At 37.5% G+C, this 15,044-nt stretch overlaps 2 protein-coding genes across 2 annotated transcripts; one reads left to right on the top strand and one right to left on the bottom strand.

The window, feature by feature from the left end:
• The first annotated feature begins 4,575 nt into the window (after positions 1-4,575).
• On the top strand, positions 4,576-6,782 carry LOC131301427 (uncharacterized). The gene is made up of 2 exons (XM_058327725.1): positions 4,576-5,055; positions 6,332-6,782. Exons 1-2 carry the CDS (start codon positions 4,675-4,677, stop codon positions 6,644-6,646), a joined length of 696 nt encoding a protein of 231 aa, XP_058183708.1. The 5' UTR covers positions 4,576-4,674; the 3' UTR covers positions 6,647-6,782.
• Positions 6,783-7,418: 636 nt separating this feature from the next.
• LOC131301532 (uncharacterized) lies at positions 7,419-13,882 on the bottom strand. The gene is made up of 5 exons (XM_058327887.1): positions 13,375-13,882; positions 11,215-11,308; positions 9,867-9,904; positions 9,629-9,764; positions 7,419-7,927 (listed from the first exon to the last, which is right to left on the bottom strand). Exons 1-5 carry the CDS (start codon positions 13,822-13,824, stop codon positions 7,512-7,514), a joined length of 1,134 nt encoding a protein of 377 aa, XP_058183870.1. The 5' UTR covers positions 13,825-13,882; the 3' UTR covers positions 7,419-7,511.
• Positions 13,883-15,044: the final 1,162 nt, after the last annotated feature.

Below are 15,044 nucleotides of genomic sequence, written 5' to 3'. Positions count from 1 at the left end.
TCTGAACCATTCAAATATAGAATAGACGGCTTGGATGCGCATACTGCACCACGTGATACCGCTCGGCGCTGAAAAATTCCCCCTGTGGGTAGTGGAGGAATATGTGAGCAGTGGGTTTCAGTTTCAAGACTAGTACTCCTCCCCTAAAGTTAGTACATTCTATAATTTACTAATTTTTAAGTTTAAAAATGATATACTCATTAAAAGATTTTTTTTGTATAATATAAATTTTATTTGATAAATTTCGATGAAATTTTTTGAACGGTACCAAAAAAATTTATTTTAATAAATATATTATTTTTAAGTTTGAAAATTACATGTAATTTCGTAGAGAACCAATTTATTAGACAGAGGTAGAAGACTAGACGAGGACACCTACAAGGAAAATTAAAAAGAATAAAATCAAGCTTTGTTTTCAAGGAGATTTTTGAAGTAATGAGTAAAAAGTTTTACATAGAAAACTGAGAATAATAATTATTTAGAAAATTTATTAGTGATTGCGCGCAAAGAAATAGATTAAGTTTAGAGACCTAAAATGAACAATTATCGGAACCATGAGTTCTCAGAGTTAGGGGTGTGGGTTGTTCAACAAAAAATTCCGCTATTAGGTTGATGTCTTTTCAATTGTTGTATTTTGTATCTGTCAAATTTGCGTAAAAAAGTTTTTTGGCAAGAGTCACGTTGAGAGACTTTCATCACCCTTTCAAAAGCAATGCTATACTCAACACTATTATTAGGTATGATAGGGTCTGTATGTACTGGAAAACATTATGGCCTATTGAAGTGACCATAGTTATATATTATTTTTTTTCAAGAAAAAAATTGATATTCGCGTTCTACTTTTAACTGATGGTATTTTACTTTTAATGTGAAGTTACTAAACAAAGTGGAGCATTATCAGTAAAAAGTAAAGCACGAATATCAAAATCCTTTGAAGAAATATCATGAACTACCACCATAAAACTAATCCATAACAAAAATACATGGAAGTGTTTGCCGCAATAGATATGATCATATGTTTTAGATCATAATTTTAAAATAAATATCTACATATATAGCAAGAGCGAATAAACATTTTTACCGTTGCCGTGAAATTATGATTATTTTTTTTAGGAAACGAAACATGCTTTCATACACCAAACAATAAAAAGCATTCACCGGACCCCGAAAATGCAACAAAGGACTTAAAAAGTCCGAACAAAACAAAAATAAAAAAACAAAATAAAGATCGGTAAAAAAATAGCAGATGTGACATTTGAGAGCACCTATTAGCCCATGGATGTGATTCGAGAAAATTTGAGGAATTACATCAGTATTGGAGCTCATCGGCCTTTCGACCCGCTACTGACACTATTGCCTGCTGCCACCACCGTTGTTGCTGTAGAACCCACTAGTAGTATTTGAGCGCCATACTTATCGATATTCGTTGGAATGATGTTTTACAGAATTTCATAAATAATATTTTAAAAATTATGGGTGTTTATTTAGATTTTTTTGAGACCGAAGTGGTTCCACATAAAATATAGTGTAATTATGCAGTGAAACAATGTAGTATATGTAGCATCTCTCTAAAGAGAAAGGTACCTTTTCTCTCAGAGAATGAAATTATCATTTTTCAAAAGTGTTACATCCACAACAATCTAAACACAACACCAAACGCAATCTGCCACATATATGTGAGATCCATATACTAGTGCGTGTGAGTTCTACATGTATGTGAGAGATTGTGTTTGGTGTTGTGTTCTTATTATTTTTGTTGTTGTGTTCCTAGTATTTTTGTATCATTTAACTGGAGTCTCCAATCCTTCGAATGGATTGGAGCATACAGTTTCCTGTCTGAAATTTTTTTTGGAGTCCACTTTAATGATCGAACCGTTCATTTACGCGAACTCATCAAAAGTAGCAAGCATGCCAAAAATTAATTTGATCGCACATCGTTTGATATATTTCAACACACACACACACAGCAAAAAATGGTTGAAATGAGTTTTGATCCAATGTTACAATCTTATTTTTCACAAGATAAATATATTCCAAAATCATATCAAATGAATGAACTTGATTTTTGGCATGCTCCATCTTCCTAATAAGCTAAACAAAATGAACGATTATGATCATTGTAGTGGGCTTGCAAAAAACCATTTTTAGACTGAAATCGTATTTTGCTGGACCTTAAATCTTATATCAAATGCTCTTTCTCTCTTTTTTGGAAAATTATTTGGTGTTTTGTAGGCATCGCCACATAGTGCCCCATTGTCTCTCAACACCACACATTTTTTAAGAATCCATTGCTAAGTTTATAGACCCAATAAAAATATGCGGTGCTAAGTAGTGTTGAGCACCACTTGACGGTATTCCAAGCAGGGGCAGACTTACTCAATGGCAAGAGGGGTCAGTTGACCCCACTGGGTTGGAAATTATGCTGGGATAGCTATATGTAGTTTGGATATTTTGGTAATTTTGCCCCAAAACAAGTCATACTTTGCCCAAGTTTCTCAAGAATATTACAGTCTTTGCCCCAACATATAGTTGTCCTATAAATAAAGCTGACCCAAGGTCTCTCTCCTCCCGAAATACTTGAGAGTGATTAACTTCTAGTCCACTTTTTTTTTTTTTTTGATCCACACTTCTAGTCCACTTCCAAGTACAAACTCACCCACACTTTGTACTCTCTCTCATTTTGAGGAAGGCAAAGTAACACCATGATCATTATCTATTAAAATTTAATTCCTGGGCTTCAATTTGGAAGCTATAAACTGGAAAAAAAAATTTGAACAACAAATATAAACTGAAATTTTAGTGGGGGCAAATTTGATTATCGCTTAGATTGACTTTTGGGTTAGCTTTAGGAATTATATATAGATCAGCAAACTTGAATGATTTGTGGATTAACAAGTCAAACTAAATTTTACAGAATAGGTAAGTTTTTCTCCTTAGGCTCGATTGCATGCATGATGATTACAAGTATTTAAAAATATAATCAAAAGTATTACTAAAATATCACTCTTCTGCATTTTTTAAAAGCAGCATTAAGCTCTCTTACTAATTTTATGTATAGGCATAGTATATGTAAGAGTTTGAAAAATTAGGAGCCCTCAAATTTAGATAAAATTGGGCTTCGAATGTGACTGCATTCTTGGCGTATGCCCTAAAATCGGCTGTGGTTCCATAATAAGTTCACTGAATTATTGAGTTATGTGCGTTATATTGTTAGCTATTTGTATTCTTTATGTTTAGTTTAAAATTTGACCTCAGTGACCTAAAATCCTAGGTCCGCCCCTGATTCTAAGAGTACTGAATGACAACTCTTTCTCTCTCCGTATTTTTTTGGTTGTTCTTTGGGATCAAAAAATCACATGCTCTTCTTTAATGTCCGCACACACACTGACCCACACAAACAAAAACGGTGTTAAATCACGATAAAAAAAAAAGGTCCTAAACAAAAAGGGACCCGTGATGCTCGGTTTTGCTTTGAATAAGTAGGGTGACTGCCAGCCTGACTGGTAGCGGCTACTCACGTTTCAGACCCCAAGAAAGGGGAAGAAAATAGGAGAATTGTGTAGATTTGGGTGGTTAACTTACAATGAAATGGATGTCCTATGAGCTAAAAACTTGAATGATATATTTGGTTTTCTCCTTTATAGTGGTTTTTTGTGGTGGAATTACATGGTTCTTGAGTAATTTATTTGATCTGAATCTATCTCGCCCTTCGGTTTTTTGTCTTTTGATCTTTGACTTGCGTTATTACCGAACTTGTTTTCGGTCCGGTTTATGATATGTGTTAAGGGTACGAGGAATCGGATCACACTTTAGATACAAAAGAAAACTCCCCTATTTTAATTGCTCTATTTGTTCATCTTTCTTGACGGGGTTTTGTTTAGATTCTTTTCTCTGTTGATTTAGATATAATTCCTTTGTAGATGCCGGATGACATTCTTGAATGAAAATGATTTCCGAATTGAGAAAAACAGAACCAGCAGCTAAAGTTGAATCTCTCGAACAAAGCTCGACAATTGCACTGCAAGATGAAAATCTTTTTTCATGATCAACTTAATTACCTCAAATCATCTGGCATCCAATCAACTTAATTCCTCCGAGCTTTCAGGTCCTGTTCCGCTAAGGTTTTTATTTTCTTAGTACTTATTTTTTCGTTTTACGAGATAAGTCATTCCATCAAGATACATCACATTTAATTCAAAAAACAGGTACTTTATTTTAGTTAGTGGAACACACTCTAAAGCATTGCTCCTCAGCCCTCACTACACATTGGCAAGAGCACTTTGAAAAGTTTTTGGGAAAATGACAGCCTAGGACGTGTTTTGATAATTAATACCCGCCAAGGACATACGAAGAACAATTGTTAATGCTGAAAATGTCTTTAGCAAATATTTATTATCAAAACACGTCATTGACCATCGTTTTCCCAAAGTTTTTTCCTTGAAAATGGGCAGCGCAAGCCTGGTCATTGGGCCAACAATTGTGGTGGGCTGTTTTGGGCAGCCCAATTGGAACCAATGGGCCCATCCTAATTCTGCTTTTTTCAAATGATGATCAGAAGTGTAATCCCACAGCCTTATCCAAAACTCTGTGAAGGTCATACCTTGTCTCAGCTCGCTCGCTCGCTCGCTCGCTCTCTCTCTCTCTCTCTCTCTCTGTAGTCTAAAATACTGCAAGATGTCATCCATCTCAATTCAATCTGGTATCAGAGGTAGTCTCACATGCCCCTCTTTCACCTCTCACAAGTCAAGAATGAAACCCTTAAGAGCCTCATCGATACCGGTGAAGCACAAGGCTTTTTCTTTGCTTTCACCCACCATTGTTGACCTCAGAAGCAAACCCATTAGGAGGATGCAGTTGCTCTCTGCTTCAGCTATTGCTTTTACAGATGAAGACGAAGAAGACGAAGACGAAGACGAAGATGGCGCAGACGACGACGACGACGACGACTTCGACTTTTTCCCTACCCAAAAAACTAAGGTCCAGAAAGACGAAGAAGAAGACGACGACGACGACGACGATGACGACGATGATTTTTTCCCTACCCAAAAAACTAAGGTCCGAAAAATCTCTCCCTCTATATGTAAGCGTAACGCATATAAATGTGATGGTAAATCTGTTTCTGTATCGCGATTCTGACAAACTTTTTTCACCTCTTACGCGGATCAGGGTCGCTATACCATGTTTGTTTTGGGTTTTGAGGTAATTTTTTTGGATAATGAATAGAGAGATATAGATAGAGAAATGAGTTAAAATTTATTGGAGACCTTGCACATGGAGAAAATATTGGGTCCAGAGTCCCTCGAGCATGGCCGACTATACTGCATTACTACATTTTTGGCGTACAATCTAACATAATTCGCGTCATCAGGAGAGCAAGCGCGAGTGGGAAAGTGTCTTTGAATCACATCCCAAGCTGTATGTATGGAACAAATAAGCGTCTTTCAAACACATCACACAAACTGTACGTATAGAACAAATAATTATGTTTGGACATAAAATGTATGCAAGGAACAAATAATTATGTAATGACCTAAGAAGCACGGTTACCTATTACCGACATGGACAAGAACATGGACACAGATACGACCATACAAGACACACAGGACACGGCCATTCTAAATAAATGGGTACACAGACGTGGCGGTAGAAATGACAAAAAATTATGAACATATATTAAGTTATTCACTTGGACATTTCATCTGTAAAAAACCAAAACTAATAGTATCTTAACAATTTTTGTTGTTCCCCTTTTCACATATTACAGTTCAACGAGGATTTTATTTGGTCATAATTCATCTATTCGTATTTTTTCCTCATTTTTTTAATTTGGAACATCATACTCCCAAAGTAAGCTTAGCTTTCAATACTATATACCGATCCCTCCCATGATACCGTCCGTCTTCAAATTGAGACACAGAGTGTCCCCGGTGTGTCACCTATGTAAAATAATTTAATGGACTCGCTACTAAGCATGTCCCATATGTGGGCCCAGCGTGTCGTGTGTCTCTTGGTTTTTGACACGGATACGACAGGCAATTAGGAGTGTTAGTGCTTCATAGGTTATGGCATTTATATTAGGCAAAGTCCAGACACGACTTAAGCAATAAAAAGGGAAAAGAAACAATGTTGGAATTTCCAACACCAGCTACTTTAAGTGCACAAAGAACCCAACAAATGCAAAATAAAAACCACACAAATACAAGCCCAAATATGGAAAAGCCTCTACTCAGGGAGATGGAGTTGAGTACTTCCTAATAAGGTCGAAGGATCGTTAATTGCAACCTTTTGTTCTGTCTCTCTTCTTAGTCACATGGGCTATTCTTTGTTTCAGGAGCCTGAGCCTGAGGAGCTGGAGCTGGAGCCTGAACCTGAGCCTGAGGTGGTGGTGAGGAAGAAGCCAAGGCTAGTGTTGAAGTTCATATGGATGGAGAAGAACATAGGTCTAGGCCTAGATCAAATGATATCGGGCCACGGCACCGTGCCTTTGAGTCCGTATTACTTTTGGCCAAGGAAAGATGCATGGGAAGAGCTCAAAACCACTCTTGAGAGTAAGCAATGGATATCCCAAAAGAAAATGATCATACTCCTTAACCAGGCCACTGATATCATCAATCTCTGGCAACAGAGCGGTGGCAACTTGTCCTAATATCAACCAAGGATAAATATTGTACCTCTCATGTTTCTGGTTCTAATTTCCTGTGATGTTCTTTTTGGTGTAGCAAAATTTGAGTTTGTTGATTTTGAAGTAACACATTATGGCCCACTTTCATTGCAACCTTCAATTGGTCTTCTTGTTCTTTTGAATGTTGCGATATCTGAGTTTGATTACGATAATTAAATTCTTACAGAAGTCTTGACCAGAATCTTATGGAAGCGATTTTGTCTGAAATTTAAGCCAATATGATGAGCAATTATGCATAAAAAGAGGTTGTGCAACTCACTTTCATACTCAATTTCATCGAAAAGCTATCGTACCCTTTGATGACGAAAGAATAATTTTCCTTAATGAGTTGATAATGATTGTACTGGCCGGCGATCAACACTCGCTCGCAAGTTTTAAGAGCAAGTACAAGTTGATTCAGAAAGGGGAACAAGAGTCTCCTAGCCTAGTTCCTCTTTGTTTCCCTGAGCCATTGAATCAACTTCTGTAATAACCTTATAATGGGCTGGCTTTAAAACGAGTCCCAAAAAATTGGCTAAAGAAAATTTATTCGGCACATTGCATATTCAAAATGATCAAATGTTAAAGATATCATGGACGCAATCAGTAAACTGCATTCAAGGAAATGTTATCCAACATACAGGAGACAAGCTCAGCTATCTGATTGTGCTTACAACTACTTCCAACCACAATTCATCATAATCTGGGGAATTTCAAAAAGATGATATGATGAAGGTTGTTATATCTCACATCTTCCTTTAACAATAAGCAACCTTTCTGATTTGGGTGAAAAGATACAGGACTATCAGTACTGGTGAATGTATATGATTTCAGTTAATAATACATTTAACTATAGCTCCTCATCAAGATTCAAATAAACAAGGTAGACAACCAATCCCAATACTGGGACAAATCTGAGGTAATTTACAAGACAAACCTTGCTTTTCTGAACATTTTGCAAGTTATCACCTATCAACCAAGGCTGAAAGATGATGTAGAGACATATATCCCAAATAAATGCATAAGCGAGCCTCTCGGATCCTAGATAACTTACCAAGAAATCCCATCTATTTGCTAGGTCTCCAAAATTGCCATCTGATCGGCCGAAAATTGCCCACAGCGCAGATATCAAACAGATGGCACCACCGATGAGTCCAACAATAGGTGCACCTTTAGTCATCACAGAAGCGAGTTGAGAGGGCTTTCTTGGAGCACTCTGTGCATCAGCCTCATTTAGCCGAATGGCCATGTAGGGTATTAAGAACGCTGACATTAGATGATTGTAAATTTGTAATCATGTCATAAGTTGAAGACCTTAAAATCAAGCTTACAAACAATAGGTTCGATGCAAAGAAAAGGGGAAGGGTCCAGGAGAGAAAGCAGGCAGTCAGTTAAAATGATGCAAAAATTTGAATGAAAGGACTCCCTTCACAGGCCAACAAAAAAAACCAGTCCAAAGAGAGAAAGCCAAAAGAATCTTTCTGAGGGGTGGCGAAGGAATACTCGAAGGCAGGTTTCAGAGCTCAATAAAGTAGATGAAGACTTCCAACGCATATAGCCAACTGACCGCCTGTTATCACATAAAGTAAAATCGGCGGCCAACGGCTGGCAATGCTAAGTTTGGCAAGCTGCTAGGAGAACGGTTAGTGTGCCAACTACCAACAACTGAGAAAGGTGGTCCAGGCGGCATAAAAGATGCGTAATCTAATGAATGCTCGGATGCTATGCCGCTTGATTAAGGTTAGTAAGTTAAACGACTATCGTATGAGGATTCAATCACAGGGATGTGTAACCGCAATCTCATTCTCAACTTCCTATGCCCCACAAGGTTTGTTTGCCTTCAACCTTCTCATAAATAAAGTTGCAGGTCTTCCAACCCCAGGTTTAAAAAGTTCAAAAATAACCACATTTGGGATACTAAATGAAAGACAAATGCTTTGAAAGAGATTTAAAATTTCAAAAAGAAGTTTGATTATCTTTTGCGGGCCTTTAAAAGTTTACTGAATTAATAAGTTTCAAGTATCTTTACTTTAAGCAATGTCGCAATCACATACTATCTAAGCAGTAAATATTGATCTCTTGGTTTTGAAGGTTCATAAAATTAGTTAAACTAATAGTCGTCAGCCTCAGCTCATGGGGTAAGCCAGGGAAGCAATAGCTTCCAGCCCCTATTTGTAGCCCAAAATAGGGCCCCTAACTTTGGTTGTCCCAATGTATTTGGTCTGCTACTGATAAATTGCATGGGATTGAACGCCCACCACCGAATTGGGAAAGAACTCAACTAATTTAAAAATTAATGATTTTCCAAAGCCTGAACTACTCGGGCTTTTATAGCCTCTCTAGAGTCTTTTGTTTCTTCCACTGTTCCACAGACAACGTGGGATTGGAAACACATACTCATATCTCTCATTACTTGTTTGCTTTTTGTGAGGGAGTCAAAATAGTATTCATTGTTTTAATGTGCTGTACTGCAAGGGACTTCAACTAATTCCTAAACTAGCTCCCGTAAGGTCTCTAAACTCTATCTGCTTCGCATTCATCGAAACAATGATCATAATTTTTTCAGTTGGATGCTTCTTCAAGTGTAACTTTTTTTGCTTGGAGATTGAATTAGACAACAATTAGATTTCTGTCTTGGATATATTTGTTAGATCGTCTACTATGCTACTATTCGCACCCGAAACCTAGAACCGATTACTTGAAATCCTACTAAGGGTTTTTGTTTTTTGGAAAATGTATAAAGGCCCCATCATAGGAGTTTGCTTTAGGCCCTTGAAAGTCTTGAGTTGGCCCTGATAGTCATTTAATCAAATCAACCAACTGGCATCCTGAAAATCTCGTTTAGACCTAATCTCGTTTAGACCTAATGAAAGATGGCTCTATCCCAATATAAGTTGTTTGTTATGGGAATGACTGATTATAGGATGAACTCACTACAAGTTAAGCATGAGAGTTTAGTGGACGTACTGTTTGTGAGGAACATTTGGAAGCCCCATAAAATGTCTAGTGATCCCTTGTATCTGTCTCTTTTACTATCCGTGAATAGCAACGGAGCAAACATGAAGGTCCACCCAATAACAAAGTTGAATAGTCCCTCCGCCACCTGTATAGAAGAGAACTCTGTGATTTCAAAAGTGAGGTTGAGATTAATGAACAGGATACAACATAAATCCGCAGCAAACTTGCTTTACATAGTAATCCTTACTGGGTGAAGGACCGGTGCATCAATTAGACGAATACCAACTGCTCTGCCAAAAAAGTCCATTTCATCAAGGTTACAGCTACAATGAAATAAGACTGCTAAAGAAGCCAGAAGAAGACTAGAGCTTACAAGCATTTATGTGTTATCACATGCATAAAATGGATGAAGAGTGTTTTACAGCTGATTGTGCGACACAAAACCAGCCTGCTAACTGGTTTACAATGTAGTTACTAGAAGGAAAAAATGGAATACAAGATCGCCATTCCAATTTTTATGTCACTCTGGCTTTGGCATACCATCACAAATTTTCTTTTTTGATGAGTGCTTATCAAAGCATTGCATTTGCATAGTTATCGCCACACATCAAATAAGGGACACGACTGACCGTGAACCACGGAGCCTTGGACCATGATTATGTAACAGATACCTCCGTGGGTATTTGTGTTATACAAAGGGACATCGTGCAGCAGTGTCCTCAAGCCTACATGATTTGTGCATGGGACTCCAGATACCATTCGTAAAACCCACAAGAACTGTTGCAAAAGAGCTAACCAAGGATGGCAAACAGGTTCAGTTGTCTGACTAAAAGATCTCGCATGCAATATTTCCGATGTTGTACTCAACACATGCCAGCGCACGTCAAGACTGTTACACGCCTCATTATCAGCAATCTTGGGCTTGCACTCCAAGATGCAGGCCAAAACCAAGTGGAGGTGCAGCCATATTAATCATCATATCAAATCAGTTAAGAGTAATATTTTTTGGGGAAAACTTCTATCACGAAAAAGACATCCTCTACAGTAACCTACGAAGTAAAACCATCTTGGAGTTTCCAAGCACAAAATTGACTAGCCCAAAAAAAAGCCAGGACATGGTGAGGGGAGATTTCTGCACAGTTAATGGGCAGAAGAATATTAATATGAATACAATATGGATAGGAAGCAGGTTTGGCAGAATAACATATTAAATGGTATGCTTACGAAAGGGTTGAGGAGCATCAGCTCTTACATGAAGCAGGATTGACAGTTTAGAAATAGTTGGTAATGGAAATAGGAAACGAAAGACAAGATTGTGCAAACAACAATGAGATTGCAACCATGGTTCATGAATCATGATCGTGTTAATGGAGGCAGACCTTGTTAGTAAACCTTTGACAATTCAATCAAAAAGATACGATGAATACCTGAAAACGCAACTAAACAAGACATAGAACAGTATCAAAGATGAGGATCATATAATTAAATGAATGTGCTGTAGCCTGTAGGATAACATGAACTGAAAAAGTAAATATTTGTAAAAGAGAGGACCCAAATACCAAGCCATTTTCAATGACTGAAGTCAATAAACATACCAGAGTTCATTAAAGGAAGAATAAAGAAGAAATTCAGGGAAAGGCCAACAAGAGAGTTAACCGTCTCTGAACTGATAGCCCACACAGGATCCCCCTGAAGCATAGACAAGAAAACTTCAAGTTAAGTTCAAGGTGCTGGAAATTTTACTCCCATATCCTATTAGCAAGTTTTTTTTTTTTTTTTTTACAGAAGCTCGGCATGAAGATGTGATGGCCCTTCAAGCATACAAACAGAAAATTGATAAAAACAAGCAGAAGCTTCTGAAAATTATAAGGCAGGATGATATGCACAAACATGTTTTCATTGTAACACAAGAAAACCCTTTTGATAGAAAGTAAAACCACCCTCTAAGCTAGTTGAATGTTCATCTAGATCTTTGGACACTGGGTGGGGTGCATGTAGCCTACCCAAATTGAATGCAACACAAAAAGCTTAGTTTGATTTGATATGGTATTCATATCCAAAATCAGTTTTGTGTTACTCTACTCCTCCCGTTAAGTGAGACAATTTTAGAATATTTGCAAGCATAGCACAATTAGTAGTCGTTGCAAACTTGCAATACCCTGGTGAATAGATGAGAAAAAATCAATTAACAACACTCTCTGCCTCCACTTATTCCGGTCTTACTGATTATAACACAAAAATACTGTTATAACTGACAGAGACCAGCATTCTGCTAATCAAGAGCTTGTTTGATGTGAGAAATTTAGTAAGACACGATAACACACAGCGATAAATAGAACTCTTTCTTTCTTTGGACTACAAATTATTTTGAGTGAAAAATGGTGCAAGAGGGTGAGAAACGGAGAGAAGGACAACTCTTTTATTTTGGCCACTTCTATTTCTCACAAGAATGATGAGATTTGGTGGGAATTGGCAATAAACAAATGTCACTGGTTGTGTATTCCCAAAATACAGACATTGCTACCAAAATACAAACGAAGAATAACAACACCCAATATCTCTTTCCCATACTCTTCCAAACATGACAGTGAGAAAACACAAACATTTTTCTTTTCTTACTCAAGTGGGAGAGCACAATCCTCCAACACCGAACCGACAGTATCCATTTTGGTTAACACTACGCTTAGAGGGAGGAATTCAATTCAACGAAATCATTCTGTATACTATTTTGTATAATTGCTTTTATACATGATGATACGACACTCATGATATCATCATGAACATCCCATATTTCAAGATTGCAGCTACTTTGAAATCATTGTTGTTAGTTGTAACATCTATTAGTGGTTTAGTAATTTTCCCCCCTACAAGTAATTTGGCTAACCCTTTGAGCGAAATCAGCATCATCACAAAAGATCTCACATGAATCTATTGAGGTGCATATGCATAGAGATTCTTACATACAGCTCTCACAAACAAAATACATATACATACTATAACAAACAGAGGCGGACACAAGGGGTGTGCCTGCCCCCGCACAACTCTTAATATTCTTACTAATTTTACTGGCTTTTTTTTTGGGTAAAAATTTTACTGGCTTTTTAGATCAATTAAAAAAAGTTCTATAGAATCGGCAAGTCCTTGGGCGAATAAAAATCACAAAATTCCAATATATATGTTCCTCTAAAATTCCAAGTTTTGACTTTTTTTTAGGTCGCGTGTGTAAAATTAAATGGGATACCTATTAACACAATTTCGTCTCTTTCTCAATCCTGGCAAGTAGCACCATATACTTACGGAATACCTCATTTATCTCAAAATGTTTGACCAGTCCGCGGAACAAAACTTAAAAATAATAAAATTCTTTCAAGAAAATTCCAAAATGTTCAACAATTTACTCAAATACCAACGGGTTCTTTTGATGTACGAAAAAGTTCGATTTTTGTACCACCGGTCAAACATTTCGAGGTAGTATAAAGGCTTTTTTTTTTTGGCAGACAAAAAGCCAATTTGGCCTTTTACTTTGTCTTTACTCGTATTTCTTGGTTTTGCGATGATTATTGATTTGTTCGACAAGAAAAATTAAAAAATTATGATCGAAACACATAATTTTTTATAAATAAAGGCCAAAAAAATCAGACTTATATTTTTTTGTTATCAGCGTAGAAACACATGTATACCACCGCTAACTAGCGTCCTCCACCATTCATAAACGGATCGATAAAGCAGAGGAGAGATAGTATTTTTATACATACTGGGGCATACGGAAGTAAGAAGAGCCAGAAGATATACACTCCCTCCGCCACCCACAGGACGGACTGCAGGACTCGCCGCGCATTATCGCCATCCCCTTTCTCAGCCGCGGCGGTGGCGGGGGAATTCCGGCGACCCGCGCCGCAAGCCAAACGAGTCCTTGAGTAAACTCTCTCGTCTTCGACGGCGATCGGTCGAGGCGGCGAAGGCCGTGTTTGGGCGGTGGTGAACGTCACAGCTGGTCTTTTCGAAGCGAGCAGCTGGTGATGTGAGAATGGAGGCTTCAAATGTAAGGGTGGGCGAATGCGTGCTAGGGACGACGTCGTTGAAGCGGCCGCCGCCATGTGTGGCTCGCCGGTGGCCGGGATTTTGCTGGGGACTGACAGAATTCTAGTTCTAGTCGCACTTGTGGTGGCGGTAATGAGCCACGTGGTGTGCTCGCACTCAGGCATTTCCTTTGGTTATAGTATATATTCAAGGGGGTTTTATACTTGGAATATTTAAATATTTATCCTATTTATTTATGTTTTGTAAGAATTCATTCCGTCATTTCTTCATATTTATGTTTTCATTCTCTTAGTGTGTGAATTACATATCTTACCCTTTTCCCTATGATATACATATATTATGTTATATTGCTTTCCTAATTTAGTAGGATTGGATTGGATTATTTTTCTAATTAAGTGGAATTTGATAATTTAGATATGTTTGATACTTCTTTTTTTTTTTTTAATCATGAAATGTATTTGAAGAATCAATTTTATTAAGAATATGACATGATAAATTGACCACATCTTTGCATGTTTTTTTCATTCTTCGAGTTGGCCAACCAAATAACAAAAAGTCATATTTTCCATTGATCTTATTACATGAAACATGGCTAAATTACTATAAAAAAGAAAAAGAAATAACATGACATACTCAAACCATTACATAGTTAAATGGTTAAATTACCATGATATTACATGGTTAAATTACCATGATAATTACAGCTTGAACACGATAAATATCCCATGATTCGAATAAATATTTCATGGTAAACGGTTCAAATATGGTTAAATTACCATCAAAACGGGTTATCTTGATCAACACTTCATGGTTAAATTACCATGTCGATTTCAACATTTCATGACGATTCATATACCGACAGGAACCCAACTTTCAAAAAAATCCATCTCGTTACAAGGAAAAATAATGCCTATTTGATTTCCAAGAAAAGGAACTTAACATTGACAATACCAATCAGAAACCCACAAGGATGTGGAGATCGTCGATGCTCTGAGATCATGCAGATCATGGACTCTGTCTTTGTTGCCATCTTTGTCGTCCCAATCAAGTTTGGACTGTGGCCATTGAGCTCGAGTTCGGACGTTTGACATCGGTCATCGGTAGACATGCGACTAGTAGTGGTGACGAAGGCGATAGAATCGATAGTGGCTTTCCAGTCGGCATCTTTGTCTTCCTCCCACTGTTGTTGCTACCAACACTGCTACTCCGCTGACGTGGATGCAGCATTCAAGGACGTGGATGCCGAGCGACGAGGATGGGGATGTGGAGGACGTCGATGTGGGGTGAAGTGCATGCGTTGATTTTCTTCACTGAACGTTGAAATAATGGAGAACTGGTTGTATTGTCTTCTTCTCCATCTTCTCCATCGTTTTTTGTTATATTG

The sequence above is a fragment of the Rhododendron vialii genome, chromosome 9a (assembly GCF_030253575.1).
Source record: "Rhododendron vialii isolate Sample 1 chromosome 9a, ASM3025357v1".
Classification (NCBI taxonomy): Eukaryota; Viridiplantae; Streptophyta; class Magnoliopsida; order Ericales; family Ericaceae; genus Rhododendron; species Rhododendron vialii.
This window is presented reverse-complemented; position numbering and strand designations above follow the sequence as displayed.

Coding starts and splice junctions, on each gene's coding strand:
- LOC131301427 (XM_058327725.1), top strand. CDS start 4,675: ATGTCATCCATCTCAATTCAATCTGGTATCAGAGGTAGTCTCACATGC. Junction 5,056..6,331: donor TCCCTACCCAAAAAACTAAG/GTCCGAAAAATC, acceptor TCTTTGTTTCAG/GAGCCTGAGCCTGAGGAGCT.
- LOC131301532 (XM_058327887.1), bottom strand. CDS start 13,824: ATGCCTGAGTGCGAGCACACCACGTGGCTCATTACCGCCACCACAAGT. Junction 9,905..11,214: donor TCTTCCTTTAATGAACTCTG/GTATGTTTATTG, acceptor TTGGCAGAGCAG/TTGGTATTCGTCTAATTGAT. Junction 9,765..9,866: donor ATGCACCGGTCCTTCACCCA/GTAAGGATTACT, acceptor TCTTCTATACAG/GTGGCGGAGGGACTATTCAA.